This window comes from Netta rufina (genome assembly GCF_964035555.1).
Source record: "Netta rufina genome assembly, chromosome: 4".
In the NCBI taxonomy this organism is placed as follows: Eukaryota; Metazoa; Chordata; class Aves; order Anseriformes; family Anatidae; genus Netta; species Netta rufina.
In genome coordinates, this window is record NC_140127.1 from 12,953,913 (window position 1) to 12,966,630 (window position 12,718).

At 39.6% G+C, this 12,718-nt stretch overlaps 1 protein-coding gene across 1 annotated transcript in view; it reads right to left on the bottom strand.

The window, feature by feature from the left end:
- Positions 1-1,461: 1,461 nt before the first annotated feature.
- The window catches only part of HIPK4 (homeodomain interacting protein kinase 4), a gene marked incomplete at both ends in the record, with an annotated part of 79,909 nt that continues 68,652 nt past the window's right edge, over positions 1,462-12,718 (bottom strand). The window contains one exon of the mRNA XM_084286030.1: positions 1,462-1,577. Within this exon, the coding sequence (XP_084142156.1) occupies positions 1,462-1,577 (116 nt within the window). The remainder of the gene's footprint in view (positions 1,578-12,718) is intronic.

Consider the following 12,718-nt stretch of genomic DNA (forward strand, 5'->3'; position numbering starts at 1 on the left):
AGCAGCTGAGTCAGCTATTTTAACGCTGTGCTGTCCCTGGGCTTTGTGCTGTTCAGAACTGAGGATCCAGCTGAGGTGTTGAACAATACACATATACCAGGATGAAAGCTTCTGAAGTAGTATTGACATGCACTGCATTTGATATCCGTATAAAAACATGAAAGAAGTGTAATCTTATTCTTCTTTATCTTCTTCGTGCTGACAGTATGATTTCCTGTTCCTATGTCAGTTAATATTTCATAGAATCATAGAATCACTAAGGTTGGAAAAGCCCTCCAAGATCATCTGGTCCAACCATCCCCCTACCACCAATGTCACCCACTAAACCATGTCCCCAAGCACCACGTCCAACCTTTTCTTGAACACCCCCAGGGATGGTGACTCCACCACCTCCCTGGGCAACCCATCCCCAGTGCCTGACTGCTCCTTCTGAGAAGAAATGTCTCCTCATTTCCAACCTGAACCTCCTCTGGTGCAACTTGAGGCCATTCCCTCTGGTCCTGTCAGTAGTTACCTGTGAGAAGAGGCCGACCCCCAGCTCCCCACACCTTCCTTTCAGGTAGCTGTAGAGGGGTTCTCCTTATGTTTCTGAAATTATTTTTCATTGTATTTTGTCCCTGTGCTCTTTTTAAGAGGAGGAGTGAGAGAGCAGTGTTGTGGAGTTTATCTGTTCATCAGTATGAAACCACCACATCCTCACACACCAGAATCCTCCGCAGGTGGAAGAAGATGGCTTTTGTTTCATCTCCTGCTGCTCCCAGGTACCTTTTTGCACTTACAAATTGTTTAGCTTAAGTGATACCTATGTCTTCATAGTTGACTGGGGTAGGGGTCAGTGCAGACAGACAGTGCTGTGAGTTTGGGATAGCTGAGTTGAGAGCTTGAACTCATTAATCTCTGCAATAAGGATTTCCAGATTGCTCTTCATTTGGGGGGAAAAAAAAAAAAGGAAAAGAGCAGTGCTTCACTGTGGTGGAATAAAATTTCATTTTAAATAGGTTGAATCCTACTGCAGGGTTTTTGCTCCATAAGAAGACTTTCATTTCACATCAGAAACTATGTGCTTACAGAGCTTTTTTCTCCAGTCTAACCTACTAGTTCATACTGGTGTGAGTTAATGACATATATTCTGGCTTCCCACAGCTTCTGTACTATTTGAGACATTTTCCAATGATACTGTCAATGCTGTCTATCTATGGTACAAACTTGGGGAAATTATTTTACTCAAGGGGAAAATTATTATACTCAATTATAACTTTTTATACACTCTCCTCTAGTCGATGTAAAAATAGCTTGTTTTACTGATTGCACTTTGAAGAGCTCTCTGTACAGTAGGCTTTATATGACACCTTTCCAGTTAGCCACACTGTGAGCAAGGTGGGATGAAGGAGGAGCCCCCTCGAGATGTGAGATCTGGCTTTTTGTCAGCTGGAGTTTCAAAGGCACAGGCTGGCCCCACGCTCAACCACCTTTGCCTTGATACAGCTCATGATACCCCTCTACAAGCTTGTCATTCATAGCTGTTATGTCTGATCCCACCGGGTACAGACCCAGTACATCGTCATTGAAACAGCTTCCTGGAAAATGCAAGTACTAAAAAGCCCAATTTTCTCAGCACAAGCACTTTTCAAAGGAAGATTTTTTTCTGAGGGCACTTGGTGCAAACTTTGTTATAAAACTCACACAACCATTCAGCCTGCACCAACATTAAGATCATACTGAGAGCTACATGGTTCAAAACATGAGGTTAAAATTAAAAAAAAAAAAAAAAAAAAAAAAAAAGCATAAAATGTAAGGCTGTGAGCCTTATCTGTGCTTTCTTGTTCATATGCATTCATGACACGAGCTGTGTTTTTCAGAAAAAGAGAGGGACCATGGGTGGTATGGGATATTCTACCCTTAGCAAAATCAGGTCACTTATAGATTCCAGTTTGGTACCTAGGAACAGAATTGCAAGTAGCCTTTCTAGTTATCAGAAAATAAATAAGTAAGTATAATATAGATATATTTTAAAATCAAAATTTAGAAGGCTTCTTCTGATCAGGATAAAAATTAAGCACATCCTCAGATTTGACAGTATATGTTGAAAACCCACTCGTGTCAGCACGTATGTTTATTTTTATGCATATGCTTATGTTCAATCATATGTTTGCTGTGAAAAGGAAACCTCCAAATAGTACTTTTAATAACTCCCATTACGAAATAGAAGCTCTCCTTGTGATAAATGTGGTAAAAATATCAATGTTTACATTTGCTGTAAAGGGGAAAATTCTCGTCTTGAAGTGTTAATACTACATGGAATGTTAAAAATCACATGTAATCTGGCGCCGCCTTAGTAACTTTCAAAATGTGTGTGGAAGCATCAGAGTGAAGACGTGGGAGGCAGCTATTCTGATCAGATGAACATACAGTTTTCTGATCACGCTATGTTTTAATTAACCAGCTCTTATTGACTTCTATAAAGTTGATAAGCAGTTATCCAAAGTAGTTATCTGGTATCTGAACCAGATGCTGCTTTTTCTTAGATGGTAGCTTTAATGTAACTTCAAAATACACTGTTCTTCTTCAAATAAGGGAATTCTACAGCAGTTTCTGGGATCACCGTAAGAACTGCTGGTGTCTATGGAAACAAACCTGCACAGTGAATGCCAACAGGCCTGGCTATTTCAATAAATGCACCCTGCCGGACAGAGGGTAATTGCTGTCTTTAAGTACCCAGTGTGGGGAGCTACAGATAAGATGGAGCCAAACTCTTCTGGAGTAAGACACAATGCTTACATACTTTTGGTTGGAAATTATGGTTGCGGGTGAATGATTGCACATGGAAATGATGGCTACATTTAAAAAAAGAATGTCCATGCAGTGAAAGCAGCTGAGCACTGGAGCAGACTGTGAAATTTCAGTCCCTGTAGAGGAGTTTTGAAACTCAGCTGGACAAGATCCTGAACAGCCTCATCTGGTAGAGCTCAGCTCTGTGCAAGAGTTTGAACTTGAGACCTCCCTTCCAACTTGAGTTATTGTATGACCATGATATTAACAAAGGGAAAACTAATTGCACAAAGCCTTTTGGACTCATATTGTAAGCCAAGCCCTTTCAAAAAATTTGGTATTTGGGCATCAATTCTGTCCTCTGTGTCAAAAAGTCACATATATGGACATTTCTGTGTCTCTGTAAAATATTTGGGCCTTTACAGATTTATTTTTTTTTCCTCAGAAAGTATTTATTTTAGTTGCTTTCTTATTCATTATGATAGGATATAGATTCAGACAGATAGTGTAGGCATCTTAAATTTCCTAGGCCCTAGTCTGCTGAAGCCTAGGTTACAGTAAGGCTAATGTCCTCATAAAGACTAACTTACCGTATAGAAGTAAATTTTACTTCACAGCCTGCTGACTTTTGTTCTCTAAGATGAACTGTGAGCACACATAACTAAAAGTGGCCTTCAGGATGAGTCCAGAGCAAACTTTGACCTCTGTCTATAGTGTGTGGCTCTCAGAGTTGCCTGTTAGGATAATTCTGAAATGCTTTAAGTAATGGCCAAAATCTGATTGAAGTTGAGAAAGTTTTATGACTAGCTTTCAGAGGCTGAGTAATGGTAGGAAATCATTTTGAGGATCCCACTCACTTGTATTTCAGGACCAACTGTTACTGGTGGATCGAAGCAGAAAGCAATTAGGGATATTTTGAAAAGCTGAGAATAAATGCTTTCTTCAACCTTGTTCATGTGCCTTCTGATCTGCTCAGTCACAGATAAAATCTACACAGACGTCCACTGAAAGCAGACTTTTAAATAAATTTATTTGGATTGGTAACTGCCCCAACGTGTGGGTAATTAATGATTATTTCATCATTCAATTGGAGAAACAGAATATGAACTGTGTAGCTAATCACACTGTTAGACTACACATTTGAGAACATACATTGGGAAAAAGACTCTTTACTCGTCGTTTGTGGCCCAAACAATCCTCTTCTTTCCTGTTTTAAAAAGGGAAAGCCCTTAATTTTAACGTAAATATGCCAACTTAAAAGCCAACATTACCCTTCTAAAGTGTACTCCACATCACATCTGGTAGGACTGAACATAATTAATTGCAAGAGGAATGTAAAGCAATGGCATGCCAAAAGCTTTAATGTAATTCCAAATCATGCCTTATGCCAGTCTCTCATTCTCTGCCAGTATGAACTGGCGTATCCTGTGCATGGTGTTTGATGTACTTTGGCACCTAGAAGAAACTGTCAGTACGTTTTGGAGATAAAAATGGGAGAACAGTTGCACAGATCCTAATGGAATTTACCAATTCCAGGATAGCTCTTGCGAAGGGTTGTTTGACAACAATAATCAGTGTGCACTCCAGGAGACAAAAAAAAAATAACTCCGAGACAGTTTCCTGGCTTTATTTGTCTATGAGCAAACTTTTTTTTTTTTTTTTTTTTTCTTTTACTCATAACAGTCCTTCTCCCTAACTACTTGCTCTGGCATCCAGAAATGGTGAGAAATATCACACTGAAGCCTGTAAAAATCCTACTGACTTTAAGAAGGGCCAGATTCTTACCAAGCCTGTGTATCTAAAAGCTGTATCTGAGCCATGCAGATGAAGTACTGAGCCTGATAATCTGCCCAACTAAGCACACAAGCCAGTTAGCAGTGAGCACTGGAGATGCTTAAAGTCAGGCTCAGAGCCAGGACCCCTCTGGAGCCCCAACTCCTGCACTGCACACTCCTGGGAGACAATTCAGGCTTCAGGCCAAGCATGCTACCAATTCAAACACCAGTCCTAAAAACTGAAATGTTATTACTGGTGGGGGGAAACCATGTGTGTATTCAAGAACACCCTAATATCCCCTTTTGGTTTGTACTGAAGCACCAGAAGCAATTAGTAATTACAATCAATTGAACAGGAGTCCTACAGGAGTTGTTTTAATCTGTTTTCTATCTCAGTCTCTGTCAGAAACAGACTGCCCCCATATTGTGTGCGTGCACTGACACCTCAGCTTTATCTCCTTTTAGTGTTAGTGGTGCCAGCTCACCCTTTCAAAGACAATTTTTCCTTCAGTTTTATGTTTCATACCTGGCAGTGTGGGCAGGTGCACAAGACCTTAAGAGTGGGAATTTGTAAGCCCATGTGCTTTGCTTGGGAGCTGTCAAATCTTCAGCAGCTCATTTCACCTCTCAGCTTTGAACAGGACCTACTGAGGGCAAGGATTTTCTTTCCTTGTGTGTTTTTTCAGTGCCTTAGGGAATGCAGCCTTGACCTCGAGTAAGATTTGACTTTCACATCTAGACAGCGCGTAACTGCTGTTCTAATAGGAACAGTTGTCTGTTGTCTTTTTACATCAAGATGTCTTTCTCAAATTAATGCAGAACCTGTATTGGTTTCTCTAGAAATAGTGTAGGTTTCTGAGCAAAGAAGAAGAAAATGTGCTCCGTAGATTTCAGTATGATGGTCAGCTCCCTGGAGCACTGCTTTTTAAGGTAAATAAAATAGAGTTTGGCTGTCTGAATTGAAGTATCTATGTTGACAACACTGATCGTTTTGTTTTACCTCTGTCATGAATGTAAGGTAGAATGAACTATGCTTAAATGATTGTTTTATGCCTGCTTCATGTATGTCTTTGACTAGAATTACTGAACAGTCTCTACGGGGGAAGTCATTCTGCTTTATATCTGAGTCCTTCAGAAAGTGATATAGAGAGGCAATATAGGGAGGTTGGATACTCTAAAGGCAGTAAAGTCTTAGTTTAGGTTAGAACTGTGTAAATAATATCTCCTTGATAGCTAGCTGAAGGGTAGCTAATAAAACAATGAATTATTCTGCTAATTCTGAACAGTGAACTACAATGCAAAGACCTGTAACGAGGTATATATGATAAGGGCACCAACACATATCAAAAGAGACCAATCTTTCTACAGTGTACCATGACACTGTGCAGGTCATCTCTTTGAAAAGGCACTTGAGGCAATATTTTAGGAAAGTCCATGCACTTGGACATCCAGGATGTGTCCAGTTCCATACTCCTCTCCAGTACTAACCGTTTGTTTGTGACCTTCAGCAAATCATTTGACCTTCTTGGGTCCAACACGGCAGAGCACTCAAACAAACATTATATCTTGACAAAATTTTTCCCTTGAAGCTTATTTTCATTAGGAAAAAAAAAAAAAAAAGGCTATTTGGCAATACTGAAATATTTCCAAAATTTGTCTCAAGTTTGAATTGTTCCTGTTAAAAACAAAGAAGAAACAATTTTAAAACCAATGTTTATTTTGGATTTTTAAAGGATGTATTTATTTCTGTATTTAAAACAACTGTGTATGATAGAGGAGAAGAAAAAAGCCTGATGTAAGATATGATGTGGAGGACCGGGAGGTGAATGTCCTCCAGAAAAAGAAGGAGGCAACCATGACTAACTCTGAGACTGTCTCAGAGAGCCATTTTTGGAAATGACATTTTTGGAGATTTTTTTTCCTGTGATAATACAAATATATGAAAGTATCTTACTCCATCATCTGGGTATTATGTTCAAAAATAATGAAACATATCACAGGTCACTTTTTTCCAAAGCAGTTCCTGCTAAGCACATCTGCAAATAACTTTTTAATATCTGGCCATTTCTCAAAGTACCTGGAAATGTGTTCTTTTGAAAAACTCTTCTTCAGTCATATAAAAAAAAAAACAACCACTCAGCCAGTAGCAGAGCTACCCACACATAACAAACAACACTAAATTAACAACTTGGTAATTTGAAATCATGAGTAATAAAGTATAACAGGCTCTTAGGTTTGATAAATGATTTATTTTCAATTTAAATGGCATCTCTGCTCATAATCTGCTCATAATCACATTTCTTCCTACTGTGGAATAATTGCCTAAAGTGACTTCTAAATTAAGCTTATATACATATCTTTAAGAGAATGTACAACATTGAAGAAGCTTCCAGTGTGGAATGTAGCTGCATTCCACAGAAGTTTCCTAGGTCTCCAAGCTTAGATGTTGGCCACACTGGGGGGACGTGGTGTGCTGACTCTAAGAGGGACTGTACGGAGGGTGGAGTGGAGTGGAGACAGCAGCCAGGCTCTGTGATAAGATGGGAACTCAGAGGTACATCAGAAGCGATAAGATGCACATTTGCTACCCTGGGCCAATGGTCTGCCATGTTTTTGACAAAATGCTGTCCTTTTGGTGAAATTTGCTGAGTATAACGTCATTATCATGAATCTGTAATCACGATATCTCGATACCTTGAACGCGACTGGACTTGTAAAGGCTAATTGAGCAGCACTCCCATTTACTTTAACCTTTAATGCAACACCTGCACAACTGATACTTGGCCTGTCGTGGCAAATCCAGATATTCCTGGTGCTGCTCATCTTTGCCTGCATTCACCATACTCTCAGTGACTCGGTGTTGATTTGCCCTGAATATAAAAAACATTGCTGTTGGTCACCTGATGATGGATGTAAGCACTTTAAGAGGCAGATGAGTATGCAAGGCAAGATAATACATTGAGCACTTACAGAAATATTATTTGTATTTTTGAAATTAATTTTGCTACTATCTTCCAATTATTATAATATATATATATTTTTTTTTTTTTCACAGGGTATGATTCTTGGGCATTTTTGTAGTTATAGCAAGTTTGCTGTGTGCTGTTTCAGGCAGTTAGGCTATACTGTGGGCTGGCAACTTACGTGCTCTGATGCGATTAGTTCTAATGCTGAGACTGAAGTTTTTAGGTTCTTTATCAGATTGCCTTTACAGATGCTAACGTGGAACAGGACAGTGATATGCTATGTTCTAACAGGCTGTGAAATCTAAATCCAGCATGAGAGCAACCACAAAGACTGAAAGCTTGGAAAACCATGGTTCCTTCAGATGTTTCATGACTTTACCTTTACAAAAATCTCTCCTATTTCAAAATACATTATCACCTGTACTAGATGTGGATCAGGTCTCTGATATCTGATTAATTTTTGCTGACTTCAGTCGTGGTACAGTGTGTTCCCCTGTTCCCAGTCCTTGATGCTTTCTTGGCTTCCCTCAGATCTGTAGGAGTGTGTTGAGACAAATGCATTCAGTTGGCTACTCCCAATCAGAGCATGAGAGTGTTTATCTCTGCATTAGCACAGGGTGTCATGTTAATCTTCAAGGAATTTTTCCTCAGTTAGTGAACACTCCAAATCAGATTACTATATAAAATTTTTTGAATGTACTTTGAAATGCTTCTCTACGTGTTTTACATTAATTCTGTTATAATGGACCATAATCAGGCAATTGTGACAGGAATAATTTTAACTGCTTTTACAGAAATTGAAGGTATCTTGGGCATGTGCCCAGAAAATGTTTCTCCAAATACAAACAGACATCGGCTCTTATATTCTTGGTAACCATAAATTTTCTACAATCTTCCATAAAATTGTAATAGAATAAGCTTATTGAGACACTCACTAGAAATGACTGTAGATTTTTGGGGTGAGGGGTGTGAGGTGCTGTGTGCTTTTTTACATATGCAACATTTTTTAAAGATATGTTGAATACAGGATTACTCTTGTACGGATCAAAAGGGAACAAGCTCAGTTAGTGAAAGAAAATTCTCTCTATGCTGATAGAGCATTAAAAGATAACATAAATATGAAGTAACTCATAATGTAGCCATTAACGCTGAAATAATGTCAAGGGGTTGTGAAAATCCGTTAATACCACATGAGCAGGGGAGAGAATACAACCCATTTCATTGGTACAGAGCACTTCGGTGAGACAGTGAATTAATTTTACATACAGAAAATAACACAGGGTAGAGAATAATATTGAATGCCCAGGTTGTGACATTTCCTCATTTGAAATTCCCTCTGATTTCAGGCTGGTTAGCATCTTCAGTTGCAGCTCCCACAAGAGCAGTAGTGGGAAAGCACATTTGTGCTGACGTCCCTTTACATCTAGGGTTTGTGTGTCTAGCTACTGCATCCATCTGCCTGCCCAGCTGCACAGCCATGTGCGTAACATCTGCCTTATTTCAGAGCCAGCAGAGGGAGAGAGATCTATTTGGAGCTCATGTACAATGGCCTGGCATCCTCTAGTAAGGATGCGGACTTGAACTGCAGGTGAAGTATAAAAGCTTTGGAAGGAGTGCTGGTGTTGTATGAGCTTCACAGCTGCAGATGGTCCCTGTTTCACTGAAGGAGCAGATCCCAAGTGACCTTATTAGTAAGTCACCATGTTAGCAAGGCAGGCACAGGGCCAAAGAGCTACCAATGGTGATGGAGTGGCTGCAGCCCTGGAGGAGGAGAAAGAGGAGAAGAAGTGTCATTTGATTCAGGTGGTGGCACAACATATATGTGGTTCTTTAGGTCAATGAACATGGGCTTTTCAGACCAATACATTATCAGTGGAATGGGGAGAAGGAATAATGAAAAAAATGAAAATTTCCTTGTTTGTAATTTCATCGTCTTCTGCCTGAAACATGGACTTTGTTGCTGCAGACAGGGGCAACAATTATATAGACAGCTTTCATCACTTGCTAGTGACGTCCACAGGAAAGCAGGAATGTGTTTTCAGGTCTTTTTCTTTATGTTCTTTATTCTGGTGATCAGAGGGTAAAACTCAACCAGTCTTTCTGCTTGGGCAGACTGGGAATACTTTCAGTATCCTGCAGATTGAAATAGCCACTGACATACCCATTGATAGACGTCATGTCTGCAATCTGTAAGTAAATGTGTTTATAACCCTAATAGCAACAGGGAATAGATGTCTGCATATGAAAACATTAGTGGGATCCTGAGTTGGTGCTTAGGGATGTGGTCAAGACAATGGAGCTGTTACATAGCAATGTCTTGCAAAATAAAAAGAACCTGGGGCTGCTTTCTCTCTTATGTCAATCTAAACACAGTGGAGAAATTTCTCCTCATGGGAGAACCTGTCTGCTGAGAAAGGCAGACAATCCCTCAGAATGGTCATGCTAGAAACAGTAATTTCCTTTTTGATTCTTTCTCAAGCCTTTACTTTCCTGCTCCTTGAGAACAAGCACCTTGTGAAGCCTTCAGGCAATGGAAACAGAAAAAAGCCTGGGCTCAGAGCGAAAATTGTAGGGAGACAATTAAATTAATGAAGTGAGAGTACAGAAGGCTGAAGATAAAAAGGTTTGCAGTGCTTGAGCAGACAGGCCCAGCCCAGGAACAGAAAGAGACTGTTTAGAGGGTGAAGGCCACAAAACCTCCCTTCCTGTCTACAAAATTTTGGGATTGAGGTTGCTTTTGGCTGTGCTTTTTCCCAATGTTCTTAAGGAAGAGTTACTTGTCAATTGGCAGACTGGTGCTTGTCCTACTCAGTTGTTCACTCAGGAGTGAAAATTCTCACCAGTGTAAGTGAATAAAGCAGCCCTTTCCTTGAATTGTAACATCAGTTCACTTCCATATTGCCATGGTACTTGCTCAAATTTAACTTTTGCTGACAGTTTTCAGTTTAGGGATTACCTATACAGAAACAAAGACCATGCACTTACAGAACATTGTACCATGAAAGGACTCCATGGAATAAAAGAAAAATATTTTTGGTTTTATATATAAAACAAAATAATTTGTTTACTCGAGATTCAACAACACAACAGGCAGTAAATCTGGCTGTCTTTATCTGAGGAAAACAAGACTGTAAGAAAAAGTAGAAATGTGTAATTCAGTATATCAGTTATTTTCAAAGCCTGGGTGGGGTGGTTTTGCTCAGGTGGGCAGCCAAGCTCCACCACAACCACCCTCTCACTCCCCCTCCTCAAAGGGAAAGGGGGAGAAAATAAAATGCAAAGGGCTTAAGGGCTGAGATAAGGATGGGGAGATCACTCAACAGTTCAATGGGAAAAACAGTTCAACTGGAATGGCTCAATGGGTGAAACACTCAGCAGAGGGAGACAGTAAGATTTATTGCCTATTACTAACAAGTTAGAGAAGTGAGAAACAAAGGAAAGAAACCAAAAACACCTTCCTCCCATCCACCCTCTCCTCTGTTCCCTAGCAGGTTTGTTTTTGTTTTTAAACTTTCTTAAATTTGCTCTCACAGAGGTGCAAACCACATCACTTATTGGCTCGGCTCTGGCCAGCAGCAGGGCCCTTATCTAACACAGGGCAGCTTCTGTATTCTTCTCACAGAAGCCACCCCTATGGCCCCCTGCTACCAAAACCTTTCCACATAAACCTACTGCATTTGGGAATGATTATGCTCTGATAATCTCAGGAGATCAAACATTTCTTCAAGTCATCTTAATTACGGGATTAAAATATACATACGTAAAATGTAATGATGAAAATTTAGAATTTCACAGATTCTGATGAGACAATTTGTGAATCCTTTCTATATAATTAAGTCTTCTCAGAATCCATCTCTTTGAAATACACTTTTTCAGTGAAATTCTGACGTTTATTTATTAACACAGAATGAATACAGAAATTAATCCAATTCAGACCCAACTTAAAAAAATCCTTCATTTGACCTCAAAATTGAAATAATAATAATAATAATCACGTGGTTCAAGGAGAACAACATCCCACCACTACCAAATCAGACCCCCTATTGCCAAATTCTGCCACTGTGCTGTGGTTTATCCCTAGCAGGGTCACAGATGCTTGTTCACTCTCCCCAGGTGGGATGGGGAAGAGAATCAGAAAGGTAAAGGTGTGAGACCTCATGGGTTGAAATAAAGGCAGTTTACTAGTGGAAGCAAAGCAAAACGAGGAATTCATTCACTACTTGCCATCAGGAGGCAGGTGTTCAGCCACTTCTAGGAATGGGGTTTTTGCACCTGGGTGGAAGGAATGTGTCTCCAGACTCTCCACCTGAATGAGCTGACCTGGCTTTGGTGTCACAGAGAACATGTTCAGTAAGGTTAAGAAAACCCAGTTCATGCTGTTGCTGCAGCTCTGCAGCTTATAATGGTACAAGAGAAGGTGTACGGTAAGCCATCACTAACTTCTCTCTGGGGTTTCAGGACTGCTCCCCTTTTCCTCTTATGCCTTTAATACAGAAGTAAAATTAATTCAGAGATTCATGCTATGCTGGGCACTGACCTGAACATCAATGAACAGTCAACAATTACTATTGTTGTAGTAAGGGAATGCTTTCTAGTATATTTTCCTATTGCCTTGCAAACTCTAGGCAACTCAAATCACAAAACACAGAAGAATTTACCAAAAGCATTGCAGCCTATGCTGTCATAGTAAAAAACAAACAAACAACCCCCCTCCCCCCAAAAAAAACTCATGTGGATGTTAGGAACTGGATTCATTCATTTGTAATTTGGGGGGAGAGGGGAGGGAATGAAATGTAGGGATTTTGTTAGATTAGACCTGTAAAATTTAATATAATTTTCCGTGATTCCTGGAGTCTTTACAAACTCTAATGAGAAAGAAAAAGACAAATCCCCTCTGCTTACAACCCCCCTGTACCATTGCAGGTCAAAACTATAAAGTTATCAGTGATTTCCCTTTCCTCAACTTGGGAGATTTAATAGTGTTAGTAAACTGATTTTCAAATCACTGTCTGTTAAAAGCAGCTGGTTTTTATTTATTTGTTGTTTTTGTTTTTCTCTCCGCACTCTGTGTTTCCAAAGAGTTTTGTCTTGTGTTATAGGTTAAAAAGAAAATATAAAGAAAAGATGAATTTTCTCTCAAAAATGAGTGAATCTGAATACTTTACTTGCTTGTATTTATGAGTTTAGTAGTGTTCTATGATTGTTCAA